Raw genomic sequence first — 14,892 nt, 5'->3', positions numbered from 1 at the left:
GGATTTGACTAAGAGATTAGACAATTAAGTGTACAAATATATAAATATATGAAAATATAAGTGTATGGTTGAAAATAATGATTAAAATAATATTCGTTGATTTTGGTGCATCCTAAATAAATCAATCCACATAAGGATTTGACTTAAAAGATAGAAACTTGTCCAAGCAAGTTCCGTGATGGTTCATCCTACCCTATTCCACCTCGCACAAAATGCATACGACATGAAACAATTGTCGTTAATGCTTGTTGGAAGGTGCCTCAAGGATCTTTCAGTCAACCCACGCAGCGTTTTCTTTTGAATGTCAAGATATGCATCTTCCTGGAAACTACACTTCTCCATGTTTTTGCCTCGTAACATTCTTGAAAAAGGTTAAGCTGTTTGCCTATAAAGACGCCCAGATTACAAGCTGATTCGCATCAATCAGGCATAGAAATGCCTTTAAATTTCTTGGCTCAATAGATGTTTGTTTTGTTTTTTTCATTTTCTTTAGTATAGTTAGTCCAACAGTTTTTCTTTGTATAAAAAGTTTCAAATAGAAGTAGCTAGGAAGAGTAGCATACATTCAAATGACTGCTGAAGAGGTTTGTGTGATTAATGCAGGATCAGGGCAAGATGTATGCATCCCAGTTCCTCATATTAATAATCAAAATGTGAGAAAACAGGGGATTATAGAGAAGCTGAGTCTTCTGCTTGGTTCTGTATTGGACACAGAAGAAGCAGCCGATGAGCAGGCTATATACAGAGATAGTAAGACATTGTTGATAATTTCAGGTATTATTATGTTGTCTAATTATAGCGCCATCACATCTCTTCCAAGCAATCTTGAAAATAGAGATGAGGGCGTTCGTCAAGGTGTACTGATAACAAGCGTCTTATCTCTAATGACCACATTATTTATAATTGCAGTCCAAGTGATCATGCCCACTTTCTATTTTAGGAGAGTGAAGATGCTGGTAGCCCTATGTATCATTTTCACTGCCTACAGCTACATAGGTTTTGCTGCCATGGAGTTGGGTCCAATCTCTCAAGGTACTATTGTTGCCATCATCATCTCTGTCATTTACATTTTTTTCCTTGCAATTTTATTTGTTTTTCCTAAATTTATAGTTAAATCCCCTCAAGCTTCAGGGTGAATGGTGGCTAAATTGTGGACATTTTGTAGGATAAGTGATTTTGAAATGTTATCCCCTGTATCAATTTTGTGATCATATGGGTGTTTATAAAAATGTCATCTGATCACAACATGGAACTGTAGTGCTTATCTATTTGTAATCAATCATGGAACATGTTATAACCGAATCTTGTTTATAGTCTTCCCCTATGTCGATCTAGTAGTGCTTATCAATTTGTAATGAATCTGCAGGAAACAGCAAAGAAAGACTTCTTAACATATCAACAGTAGAGGATTTCTTGTTTTGGATATTTTAGGCATATGTTGTTTGCTTGATTTTTGCAAAGCCCGCCTCCATGTGGCTCAGAGTAACTATTTTTGTTTCTCTTATTTAATATATTTCGAATCAACATTTCACATTTCATGTTTTAGCTGCCTGATTGCACAAGCGTCTTTAATACACTTGATTTGTATTCTTACGGGATCTTGAATTTAAATTTAAGAAAGAAAAACTTTTTAAGACATAACAAACAATTTGACTTAAAATTACCTCAAAAATTACACAGTTAAATTTTGATAGCAGTATCACAATTTGACTTGCTGTGGAAATTACCTCCTACTTACCAATTGATGAGCTTAAGGGGCTTTCTAATGAATGGTTCATAAGGCACAACACTAGGTGAAGGTTTTGCAAATGGGGTTGCAAGCTTTGGGTTTAATCATGGAGGAAACTCTCTATTTAAGCGCGCTCAGGCTGGAGTAGTACTGGGATGGGTGACCTCTTGGAAGTCCCGGTGCTTCACCCCGTGAGCATCACCTAGATCCAATGATTGCTAAGTGTTTCATTTATTCTCATGAGAGATGGATTCTTGTTGAATCACTACTCATAAAATATGGGTCAATGAGTTTGACTCAAAAATCGCACTGTTAAATCCTAATAGAAGTATCACAATAACAAACAATTTTCATAACTTAAAAAAAATATTTGAGAAACATGACAGATTACACAAATATCTAAGAAAATTCTTGACTATCTAACAAAATCTCTTTAATTTTATTTTTATTGTATGTATTTTATGTATTCTAGCTTTTGAAAATTCTGTATACTGGTTTATTGCTCAACATTTGAATTTGTGATTAGTCCTATCATAGAGATCTTGCGAATTCAACTAACATTTTTTTTTTGGGTTATAGATAAACATTTATTGAATCCAAGCTGGTGCATTCTATAAGAGAATTGAGGATCTTTTTGTGGAGGTATGTGTTATTATGTAAATTATATGCGTTTTATAACTAGGTATTTGCATTAAAGCTAATGCATGAGTAAACTCTCCTAATAAATACGATGTGGAATATAACAGATGTAGATGAGGTTCATTATTTAATCATTTCTATCAATATGATGTGCATCTTCAGCTGTTGGTCGTGAATTTACTAAACATCAATTGGGATTCGCAAATAGTTTTTTAATGATATTTGTTAACTATTTCCTTTTTCCTTCAATGATAAGATTTAACTTCTTATGATATGTGTTATTATTGACAATTTTTAACAAAGGGATCTCAACTGCAATTGATGCATCTTTAAAGGATGTCATAGCAATTTCATTTTTTTTCCATTTTAGAAGTTTTATCCCACTAGCCATATTTTGTAATCAGATATTGATGTAATTTATTTTTATTATATTATGCCTCTAGGTATGTACAAGATCATGGTGGGCCAAACTAAACCCTTAAGTGGCAGTCTAAAATCAACAAATCAAGTTTACATCAACTTGACATGTAATTTTGAGCTAGTTATGAAAATTATATTAAAGGAAGATATTGATGTAATTTAAATATGTTAAGAGGGTTTAAATATAATAATTTTTTTTTTAAAGGGGACATTACAGTGGTATCAAAGCTAAGATCTTGCCAGTCTGAAGGTCTGTAGAAGTTTGCATGCAAATGAGTGAAAGAGAATATATATTTTTGCAGTGAAAAAATAAATAAAGAAATTTTGATAAAACCTCTAGTTGGAAATAAAAGTACAAAATCCAAGGAAGGAATAAGAATGGCTAACTCAGGTGATTTGGAAAAAATAATCTTCGAGGACATCTATAACACTCAAAAGAAAATAGTGGATAGTTTCGCAGAAACTAGAGAACCTCTATGGTTATTGATAGAAAAAATCCAATGAGTTGTATCTACTAATGAGATGGGAAGCACTTCAGAGGAGCCAATAAATTTGAAACCCACACCATCTAAATCAACAAAAACTATTTTCTTACCTACAAATGTGCCACCGGTACCAAATCCATTCCTTAATCCTATGGAAGAGGCTACATGGAACTTGATTGCATTGAGGGATACTTACAATAGCTTAGATGATGACTTTCGTAGTTCAGTTCCTTTCAAAGAATATGTGTACATTATAAACACTTTGATACCCAAGAAGGTAAAAGCACAAACCTGTGTCACCTTTTATAAAGAACAAAGGATCTCAGAATGCAAACTGTTCAAATTTAATGCCATAGAAGTGGTACTTGTGTTTAGAATTTGAAGATGATGTAAATTGATGAAATGTGTGAAATTCGATGAAATATATGCCTATATTTTTTTTTTTAAAGTTGAGTAAGAATTTATTCATTTAAAAAAAATAAAATTGAAGTCCTTTTTTTAACTGCGAAAAAACAAGGTATAGTTCTTGTCAAACAAGTATATGCTAATCATCATTTTAGCTCCGATTTGAAAATATGTTATAGATGACATGTATAGCTAGGGAACAATTTTTTTATTTTATTTTGATGCATGTTTTATTTTTTATAAGAAGTCGAGTTCAACCTTATCAGAAACAAACAATATTTACGTCCCTTCAAAACTTCCCTGTCAAATATAAAACATTTTTTTAAAAAGTTATATATTCTAGAAGCGACTCTCTCCTCTAGGGATTGATATAATTATTTTTTTTTAATATGATTTTTTTTTCATTTTTTGAGGGAGAATCTCCAAAAATGTTTAAAATACCTACTTATAATATTTTGAAATTATAACATACCATAACTAATAAAAAAAAAAAAAATTTATATAATGATGATATCGACTTTGAGATCTATAAAAGGGTTTTTTTTTTTGGGGAAAAAGTTGAGTTTTGATAGAGAAATGAGATTTGACCAAAACAAGTTTAGAGGTCTTAAAAGGTGATACAAATTTATGCTTTTACTCTTAAAGAGTATAGGAAGGAGAAGGAAATAAGTGGAAGAGAACTCAAAAATAAAACAAGCAAAATTTTAACACCTACTTTTGATGGAACAAACAAAATTTTAGCTATATTATGGCTGAAAAAATTACAGACCTTCTTCACATTTAACCCCATGAAGGAGAGTGATGTCGTTTAGTTTGCAATTTTGCACTTAGAAGATGCAACTTATGATTGGTGGTATCATGGAATGACTACTAAAGGTCATGATCAGGTAATTGCATTTGATGAGTTTAGTCATAGAGTGAAAGATAGATTGATCTCAAGGATGATGAAGAGTATTTAAACAATTGTCAAAGTTGAGAAAAACCAAATCTGTTAATGAGTATGTAGAAGAATTTCAAAAGTTGTTGTTATGGTGCTTGATATGACTGAAAAAAAGATCATTTAAATATATTTTTTGATGGTTTGAAAGATTCAATTAAGGGTTTGGTTAAGCCTTTTTGACCCCTGACCTTATAGGAACCTAACAAAAGAAGCCCGCAACTTGAAACTTGTGTGTCTATGAAACTAGTCACAAAAAAAAAACCCAAATCTTTTGGAAACATAAGGAATTTTTTTAGTTAAAGACTTCTCTAGCACCACCAACAAAGAATGTGAAAATTTAGCGAAAAGATGGTAGATGAAAAGGCTAGTAGATAACTACGAAGGAAAAATATTTGTTTTGAACTTGTGGATAACCATAGATACCAGGACAAAGGTGTTTTGGGAAAGGTCAAGTGCGTTATATTGAGGTTGTTTTAGAATCTGGTTTGGATGAGCACAAGGAATTTCATGACACTAAGGAGGAAGAAGAAGAAGAGAAAGAAAAAGAAATCAACAAGGATGACACTTTTGCAACATTATCAAGAGTCCTAAGATACCATCCCTTTCAAATTCAAGGGTTACCAGAAGGGAAAAGGTTGACAGTTCTACTTGATAGTGGCTTGATAACTCATAACTTTATAGATGGGGGATTTTTCATGAAGAGAGGGCTTAAAGCATAGAATTTTGAGGGATTCAATGTAATAGTAGCTAATGGATTCACTATTCCTTTCATATGGTTGGTGAAACAACTCAAGATGACTTTAGGAGATTATGAGCTATGTGATGACTTTTATGTTGTTGGCATTGGGCAAAAAGATCTTATATTGGGTGTTCAATGGTTGCACTCTATTGGAGTCTATTACATGAGCCATCAAACTATGGAGTTTAAATTTAATTCCAATAGTAAATAAGTCCTATTGAGAGGCTTATCGAATGAAGCTCCTAGGGTGGTCACTGCAAAGAAGATAGATAGGACTTTCTGAAGAGGACAAATAGCATGGACAATAGGAGTCATAATCCACCCAACAAGCTCTTCAAATAATCAAGATATTTTCCATTTTAAAATTCAAAATATTCTTAATAAGATTAGTATAGTTTTCAATGATTTGTTGTCTGTAAATATTTCTTTATTTTGAAGCTCTAACCAAGATCTATACAGGAGCATTTTAGAGTATAAATGAACTCTATTTAAGAAACCACAAACTTGACAACAAGAAAAGAAAGAAAGAAAATTGAAAAAGTAATCTTCACCAAAATTAGCAAGACAAGCTACATGACATTATACAACCCTAAACTAACCATAAATATTAGCTAAGGAACCTTTGGATGAATAACAAAATAAATGTAACAAAGATTAATCAAATTTCATGCCTAAATTTTGTTCCAGTTTAAATGAACAACTTTGACTCCACTCCAACATATGTAGCTAAATTGTGAAATTGAATTTGTGTGCTAAAAAAATTCCTTTGAGAGATTTTTGACAAAAGCAACTTTAAACCCCTAAAATTGTGCCTAAAATACTAAAAAGTAAGCTCCCTCAAAATATTAAGCTAAAGTTAAAAAAAAATTCTTATAAACCCCAAACTTTTCAATAAGCAATGCTAAACTCCAATAAAATCTCTTAAAGGAAGATGGGTTCTCAAATCATAAGAAACTAAAATCATTTCCTACAACTTCTTCCCTAACCAACAATCCCTTTTTGTTTTAGGTGATGTAGGTTGTTGGATTGGACATGTCAAAAGCCAAACAAAATATATCCAACAAATTCTAGAAAATGAGAATAAAGAGAAGATAAATGATTGTTAAATGATAGACTTTTATTTGGTTTAATCCTTCCATGCAATTGTATTTAATGTAATAACTGAGTTATTGCCACACAAACAACACTTATAATTTTTTTGCAATAATATTTATATTTCCTATTTCTTTTTCCCTTCCAACCAATATAATTCTTAATAAATTATATTGTTATTTAAATTTTAAAAATATGTTTAAAATAGAAGAGTTTAGGAAATATAAGGCGACTCTTAAAACTTACAAATTTCATTGGTGTATTTAAAAAAAATTCACACCTCATGGATCCATTAGTTACCACCATATAGAGAAACTAATGAAAAAACAAGCATGATACTACTACATCACATTTCAATATTATAAAATTTCAATGAATCAAGTGCGTTTATCACTATTTGATGGGGCCATAATTTAAACTTAAAATATAATTAAAAAGATTACAATTGAATAGGTCAAAAAATTATGTTGTGTCCCTCCAAAAAAACATTTTCTTGTGCCTTGATGACTCATCACAACAATTCCTAAGAATATAAGATATAATAAATTTTGGCCAAGCACTACATATATATAGATTTTTTAAAGACCATATACGAATTGCTTACTTGAATGTTACTATTGTAAGTTTAGAAACTAGTCATTGGGTGATAATTGACAAACTGCTTTCAAGATTAAAACTAATTTCTCCATCTTATTCATAGTAAAAGGTCAGGGTTGTCATGTAGCTATATGAGTTCAAGATTGAAAAAAAATTCTTCGTCCTTTTCAAATGAATTCTTATGTTCAATAAATTAAAATGGTGAATCTATTGAAATCTTCTAGTATCTCATCTCATATATGAAACTCATCTAGAGGGAAGGCATCAAAGAAAGAAACATAACATTGTTGAACTCTAGAAAAAGATCTTACATTCAAAAAATGTAAATTTAATTTTTTGAAAATTCAAAGTTAAAAATTGAGCATCTTGGTTTTTTTATTTTAAAAATATGCAACCGTAGGAGGAGACTAATCTTGACCTAACATTGTTTTAATTATGAGGACATCGTTTTCAAATTTAGATATTGCTCCATTGTTGGAAATTGGGCTATAGATTATTTGTTCATGTTTTTTTGTAAATCTTGAACTAATGTTTTTGTTTGACCCCAACCTCTTTTTTTCAGAGCAAACATCACATATTCCTAAATTTTTAGAGCATATATCTTTAAATTCATTTATGAGTAAAATAAGTCCTTTTTCTTATTGATCAGAACTATTTTCCTATGGTTTACTTATATTTTCACTTTAGAAAATCAAATGAAAAAAAAAATCATGCATGCATTAATTACACTGACTCCTTACATCAACAAATTTAATGTAATAAGGAAGTAGTCATCAATGTGCAATAAAATAATGCCTTCTTTAATGCTGCTACCATCAATCTGCATTATGTGAATCCTTATGATGAGTATGTGGTTTGGGGAAAGTGAAGGTTTGTGTGAGAAAACATCCCCTAATTTTGGTGAAGAAACTATAAATGATGATGATTTAACCCAAAAAAAAAATCACTCAACCAGCTAGAATGTACATGGCAAAAGTTATTGAAGAAAAGTAATAATTTGGATGTAAAATGTAGTCTATTTTATATATAAGAAGACAAATTGCTTTCATTGAGAATTGACATTTAATATGCAATCTTTAAAAAAATAAATTATCAAATCTTTTTTCTTTTCATTTCTAAATTGCACCCAAACACATTTAATTATGGTCATGTTTGGTGCTGTGTAAACATTGGCGTGATTTGTGATTTGTTCTGACCACCTTAAAAATTAAAAAAACACCAATAAAAAATTACTTTAATTATTTTTTCAACTTTCATAGTTTAAACTTAATTTATCTTTCAATTTCATCCTCACCCTTATAGTTTTTTTCTTTCAATTATTTCTATATAACTATTTATGTCTATTGAAAAATAAATAAATATATCAATACTCCATAAAAAACAATGAATGAATGTAGAATTATGTTAACTAATTTTTATACATTCATATTCTATCTATGAATGTCATTTTTAACACTTCCCAATTAAAAAATTAAATTACTATTATTACCTTTTAAATATTAAATAACTAATTATTTGAAAAAATTAAAATTTAATAATTAAATTTTAAAATGTTCTTTAAAAAAATTGCTTTTCTACATTAATATTCTATGAATGCCATTTTTAGCACTTTCCAATTAAAAAATTAAATTAATATTATTACTTTTTAAATGTTAAATAACAAATTATTTGAAAAATTTAAAATTTGATAATTAAATTTTAATATGTTCTTCAAAAAAAATTAACTTTGAATTATTTCTGTTTACAAATCATTTAATTTTCATTTTATAGGAAAATTATAAAGAAAGAAATCTTTTAATATTAGAGTATTTTTTCATTTATACTTATTAATTAAATCATATTGATTTAATTATATAAGTTTCTATTACTCTAGTTAGTTAAGCTTCATTTAGGTGCATTATTAATTAATTATTAATTAATAATGTGCGACCTAGCTTTTTAGTTTAGGGTTTCTATCTCACCTTTATAAGGATGAGCATTGTACTTTTTTCATTATCTCTTATGCATTTTTCATTTAAGAGCAACTTTTCTTCTATCTTCATTTTTTAGCAAAACCCTTGCCTCTTCTCATCTTTTTCTTCTGTGACAGGTTTTTGCATGCACGGATTTGAAGGCTTTGTGGATTTGATTGGCTTATTTGCTCAAATCCTACATGGTATCAGAGCCATATCTGCTGCAACTTGTTCGTTATTTGGAGAAAAAGGAGAACGAGGGTTTGACAGAACAGATCTGGAATTTTTTGAGTTTTTTTTGAGAAAACAGGGGGGTCACTAATTTTTGGAGCAGATTGAGGCCAAACGGACGTCACGGATGGATCCAGAAGGTGTCAAAACCCCTATTTCCATATAAAGTTTGTCCGATTTGGACAACGTTGATCTGTGAGGCAAATTTTTTTTGCCCAGCAGGGCCGTACGGCCTCTGCACGCATTTTGAGATGAGTTTTTAATCAAAAAATTATTAAAAAAGGCACAAAAAAGAGTTTTCCGGCCTGCAGTCCCTTTCTCGGCACCAGCAAACTCTTTTCCGGCTAGCTTCGGCCACTACCGGCGCCGCCCGCTCGCGGCCGCAGCGCCGCCTCGGCCTCACCTCTGCTCGCCCGCGACCCCCTTGCCGCTCCTCCTCCACCCAGGCCACACTCCGCTCCGCCACCACGTTGAGCCGCCAGGTTGCAGCTCCGCCGCCGCTCATCGGTGGAGGCCTTTTAAAATAAAAAAAAGGTTTTTTTTAAAAAAATAATTTTTTCTTTTCAAGCTTATGGGGGCCCTGTCAGTTTTTTTGCGATAACTCTCGCATACGGGGGTCTTTTTCAATTCTGAAAAAAGTGTCGGAAAGCTGATTCTGAGACGGAGATGATGGAGAAGAAATTTTTGGGATTTTTTTTCCAGATTGATACCTGTTTTGGCGTTTGATGTTTGTTGATGACTTCTATCTTTCGGGGGGCATAACTTCTTCGTTATAGCTCCATTTTTCGGTCCGAAAAAATCCTTGGAAAGCTCTTTTCGAGCCCTTTCTACATTATCAATCTTTTCACCAGTATTTGGTACCAATTATTTTTTATTTGTATTTGAAGTCTTTTTGCTCTTATCTCATTTACACAATCTATTTGTACGTTGGGGTTCGATTTATTGCACTGTGGGGGGGGGCACTTTCTTTTCTGTACTTTAATTTAGAATAAGACCCTTCTACTTCCATCTTCTTCTCTCAATGGCAGACTCCTATGCCGCCTTCCTTACACCACACAACTACCATACTTGGAAAGGACAAATGACTAGATTTCTTATGGCAAAGGCGTTATGGTCATGTCTCGATGCGGCTCAGCCAATTCTACAGAGGCCTTATGAGCTTCTTATGCAGCGCAATAAAATGGATGAGGTAATGGGCCTCATTGCAATGAATATTTCAGAGGGGTTATTTTTTCACCTGGATGGTTTGAATACACCCAGGGCTATGTGGGACAAGTTTTCAACCTTATTTGGCACAATGAATCAATTCATGATTCTACAAATAGATGCGAAGTTTACCTCCTTGATTCTTGAATCATTCACTAGCATTGAGAATTTCTTGATGAAATTCAAGTCTCTTCGATCTATGTTATAGGTTGCAGGAAAGCCAAAATCTGATAATGAGTGTATCTTTCTGATACTGTCCAAGCTTCGAGGACCTTATCAAATTTTCACTTCTACCTTCTACTCCACTATGGATGCTCTAGGTGCACGACATGTTATGCCCTCTTTCGAGATTTTTTGTGACCGGTTGACTCGTGAGCAATCAAAGCTCACTAGTATGGATTCTCTTACAAGTTCACAGTCACAAGCATTGATTTCCAAGCCACCTCAGAGCACATAGAAGCCGAAGCAGTTATCAGATTCCTCTTCTCTGCACTCTACTGGCCCACCATCTTCTTCTAAGAAGGAGAAACAGAAGACTGAGAGACCTAAATGTTCCTATTGTCAGAAGGGAACACATGATGAGTCACTTTGTTATCAGAAGAAGTTTGATGGTTATGAGAAACAGATAGCGAATTTTCAAGCTCTTCTTCAGAAGAGAAATCTTTCCTCTCCATCCTCTTCTAGCTCACAAGGGTCTGCTTATCAGTCTTCTTCTATCAATCCTACAACTGAACAGGATCTTGGAAAGGGTCATGTATTGCGGGCTTCTTTCACATTCCGTTCACAGGTTCCTTAGATACTAGATTCAGGTGCTTCTCACCATATGGCATCTTCTTGAGAAATCTTCTCTTCTTTTGAGGCTTCTCCTATTCCCCATATTATCATTGGGAATAACATTGTTATGATAGTCTGTGGGAAAGGTACTGTATGCATTCAGGATGGCACATTCAATGATGTGTTGTATGTTCCATCTCTGTCTGCAAACCTTCTCTCGGTTTATCAGATTTCTCATAGTGGGTTCGGGAAGACAGTTGAGTTCACTCCAGATTTAGTTTTCATCCGGGATAGTATGATAGGAGGTATTGTTGCTACAGGGACAGTTGATCTTTCCACCTGTCTCTACTCCTTTTCACACTTTGGTCCACCTTTGCCAGAGCACGACTCTCCTCCTTTCAGAGAGCATCATGTGGTACAGTCAGGTTTCTTGAACCTCTGTGTGGTTCCTGAAACTACTGTTGTGACTGCCTTGCCACATCCTCTTGAGCTCTTTTCTATTCAGCAGAGTTCTTCTTCAGCACTGCTTGATCCTCCAGCTCCATTCATCGAGCCACCAAGTGCAATTGTTGAAGATTCTACAGAGGACATTCATCTCCTCTTTGATGACAGTGTCAGCACACCTGTCATACCACTTACATTGGGAATTCCCTTTCAGGATCCTCGTGCCTACTCCTTTGAGCATCAACTTGGCCTTCCAGTGACACCTCAGCTTTTGAGGTTCCCTCTATAGTGTCCACTATCTTTCACTCCTCTGCACTAGAGTCACAGTGGTTTGTTCATTGATCCAGGGGTTCTTTCATTCTAGGGGGGCTTTGGAGCCTTGACCCTCTCTCACAGAAGGGGGGGGGGGGGGGGGGGGGGGTTAAAGTCATGCATTGTACTTATGGCTTTGAGAGAGTCTCTTGAAGTCATTATATCTCTTTTTGGAGAGGGGTTTTTCCCACTGGGTTTTCTCCTTTACTCCAGTTTATAGAGATTTCCTTGTACTGGGTACCTGATTAGGCCTTGTTGTCGGGACCCACTTGTTTTTTGCTTTCATAGCTTTTCTTTGCCAGGTAAGCTTACTCCTTGCTTTCAGCTTAAGGGGGGGTATTAGAGTATTTTTTCATTTATACTTATTAATTAAATCATATTGATTTAATTATATAAGTTTCTATTACTCTAGTTACTTAAGCTTCATTTAGGTGCATTATTAATTAATTATTAATTAATAATGTGCAACCTAGCTTTTTAGTTTATGGTTTCTATCTCACCTTTGTAAGGATGAGCATTTTACTTTTTTCATTATCTCTTATGCATTTTTCATTTGAGAGCAACTTTTCTTCTATCTTCATTTTTTAGCAAAACCCTTGCCTCTTCTCATCTTTTTCTTCTGTGACAGGTTTTTGCATGCAGGGATTCGAAGGCTTTGTGGATTTGATTGGCTTATTTGCTCAAATCTTACATTTAAGCCTTTTATAAATGATTTCTAGAGTAACTCGTGTACAATCCCTTGTTAATATTTTTTTAAAAGTTTGATCACCAATTTAGGGGAAGTAGAGAGATGTCCCCTCTATGTTTGGTAAAGTTACAACTCCATTAGATTGTGAAATTGTTTCTTAATATCTAATAATATCTATTTTAAATTATGTATTGGTTTCAAAGCAGTATTGTCTACTCCTAATTGAGTTATTCATTGGTCAAAATATTTCTTTGATGTAGTGACTAGTGTTGGCATGTTTCCTTTGATTGGTGTTACAACTCTCACTCAACATTTGATCTTCTCAAGTGATAGTTAAGGGTCTACTTTACCCTATTTGCCTTGTATTGTTTTGGATGATAAAATTTCTTAGTTTGTGATACATGCAAAGAAGTATTATCTATCAAAACACGTATCTCTATCATACACTTGAGTTAATGATGTGTTGCTATGTCTAGATATATATTTGTTTAATCCTTGTGTAGTTCTTTGTATTTTTATGACATTTTTGCTATGAAAGATCAATTGAATGTAAAAAATTATAATAGTAAATATAATATTTCTTAAAAAGCTATTTATAAATCTATGTTTTCATATATATAACAAATATATAATTGTAAAAAAAAACAAAACAACTTTCAAAGTAAATAAAACATCTCCAACTTCATGTCTCTTAATTTTTTATATTAATATATTTAATATATCCATGTTAATTTTTAATATTAACAATTAAAATAAAATAAATTGAATATATATCACTAATATAAAAAATTAATTGGATTTGCAAAAGGTACAAAATTATTAACTAATTATGAAATTGCAAGAGAGAAAAGTATTCTAATGAATTGAAGATAAATGCTGCTGTTGAATGAGACCAAGGAGATCATGCAACTCAAGTTTTTATTCTCAGACTTCACTTCTATAATGCCCCACCAAGGGATCCAAAGAATTAACCTAGAATTTCACTAAGTTTAGTAGCATTTTTTTTTTTTGAAAATCATGCACAATAACGAAAGCAATAGCAATGACCATCTGAAATTAAACATAACATAAATAACAAGTTACATTCTTTAAGATCCCTTAACATTGAATTACATACATGAATCCATCTAGTACAACATCCACATGAAATAATAATGATAAGTCCAATGTTTATACATTACATTTCAAATACTCAATCATCCACTATACATGTCACAGGGTATGACAAGCTCAAAGAATATACATACATAGAATAAGGTACATCATCCTATTCTAATCCATGATACATCATAGAAAACATATACATCCATTATAAAGATCAAACATAATAAACTAAGTGCACGGTTCCTCCCAACCATCAATAGCATCATTAGACCATCGTGGATCCTAGCCATCCCTCCGTGCGTAACATTCCAAATCACCGAAGAGATCATCGGTATTACATAGTAGGAATGTCACTTCTAATAAATACAACATCATATGTAGAAGTAATCTAACATGCAAATAAAAGCATAAGATAACATCATCTAACATATGCTAATCATCAATGAAAAAGGATACATATCCACCATCATGAAGGACACATCAGCCACGATGTCTTAATGAATCTCAAAATGATAAGAGTGGAAAATACACTACTACCCGACCACGTGGTACCTAAGTGGTCCACTCCCACCGTGCTAAGGAGATAATCTCAAGTCCCAAACAGGCTATCAAAATCACATAGCACATATCTCTATAAGTCCAGGAATCCTAAAAGTCTACTAACTCAAGGTTCCAAACACAAAATCTAACATCTAATCCAAGAGGCACACAATGACATGTAGGAACCTACCATGCAAGCGGAAAAGTGTCATCGCAATTATCACGTACAAGTTACCCTGGCAGTTAGCTAAACTCCACGGGTCCATACTAATTTCATGCAGCCACTAGTATCCTCTCATACTGACGAGGCATACTATAGAATGCAAGGTCGCAACCATGCGTCTCAATACTCCCATCCTAGCTTGTACAAGCACTCAAGGCATGGGCGAGAACAAAACACTTATCTTTTTAGGTTCATTCAGCTAGTATTAGGTGTGAATGTTATCACTTATTAATCCAACTTACAATGAGTTACCTTGGCAGCCTCTTAGGGCCCCGGCCCCCATCGCAAGCCACTTCCCATCGCTACATGTAGATATCCTACCCTAATGCTCATAGATTCATAAATCTCAAAATCACAAAAGATAATCCATAA

At 33.1% G+C, this 14,892-nt stretch overlaps 1 protein-coding gene across 3 annotated transcripts; it reads left to right on the top strand.

Annotated features, from left to right (window-relative positions):
* The first annotated feature begins 237 nt into the window (after positions 1–237).
* On the top strand, positions 238–12,855 carry LOC149579575 (uncharacterized). 3 transcript variants are annotated; one of them, XM_089785957.1, is made up of 5 exons: positions 238–371; positions 604–774; positions 910–1,032; positions 2,309–2,371; positions 12,594–12,855. In XM_089785957.1, the coding sequence occupies exons 1-4, from the start codon at positions 302–304 to the stop codon at positions 2,344–2,346; spliced, it is 402 nt and encodes a 133-aa protein (XP_089642083.1). In that variant the 5' UTR covers positions 238–301; the 3' UTR covers positions 2,347–2,371; positions 12,594–12,855. The 3 variants fall into 3 exon arrangements, with proteins under 3 accessions (XP_089642083.1, XP_089642078.1, XP_089642072.1); XM_089785952.1 differs by lacking the exon at positions 12,594–12,855 and adding an exon at positions 9,136–10,093; XM_089785946.1 differs by lacking the exon at positions 12,594–12,855 and adding an exon at positions 2,812–2,992.
* Positions 12,856–14,892: the final 2,037 nt, after the last annotated feature.

This window comes from Cupressus sempervirens, chromosome 1, assembly GCF_028749045.1.
Source record: "Cupressus sempervirens isolate cs-2001-9-10 chromosome 1, ASM2874904v1, whole genome shotgun sequence".
NCBI classification, from domain to species: domain Eukaryota; kingdom Viridiplantae; phylum Streptophyta; class Pinopsida; order Cupressales; family Cupressaceae; genus Cupressus; species Cupressus sempervirens.
Note: the sequence above shows the minus strand (reverse complement) of the source record. Positions and strands in the feature narration are given on the sequence as shown.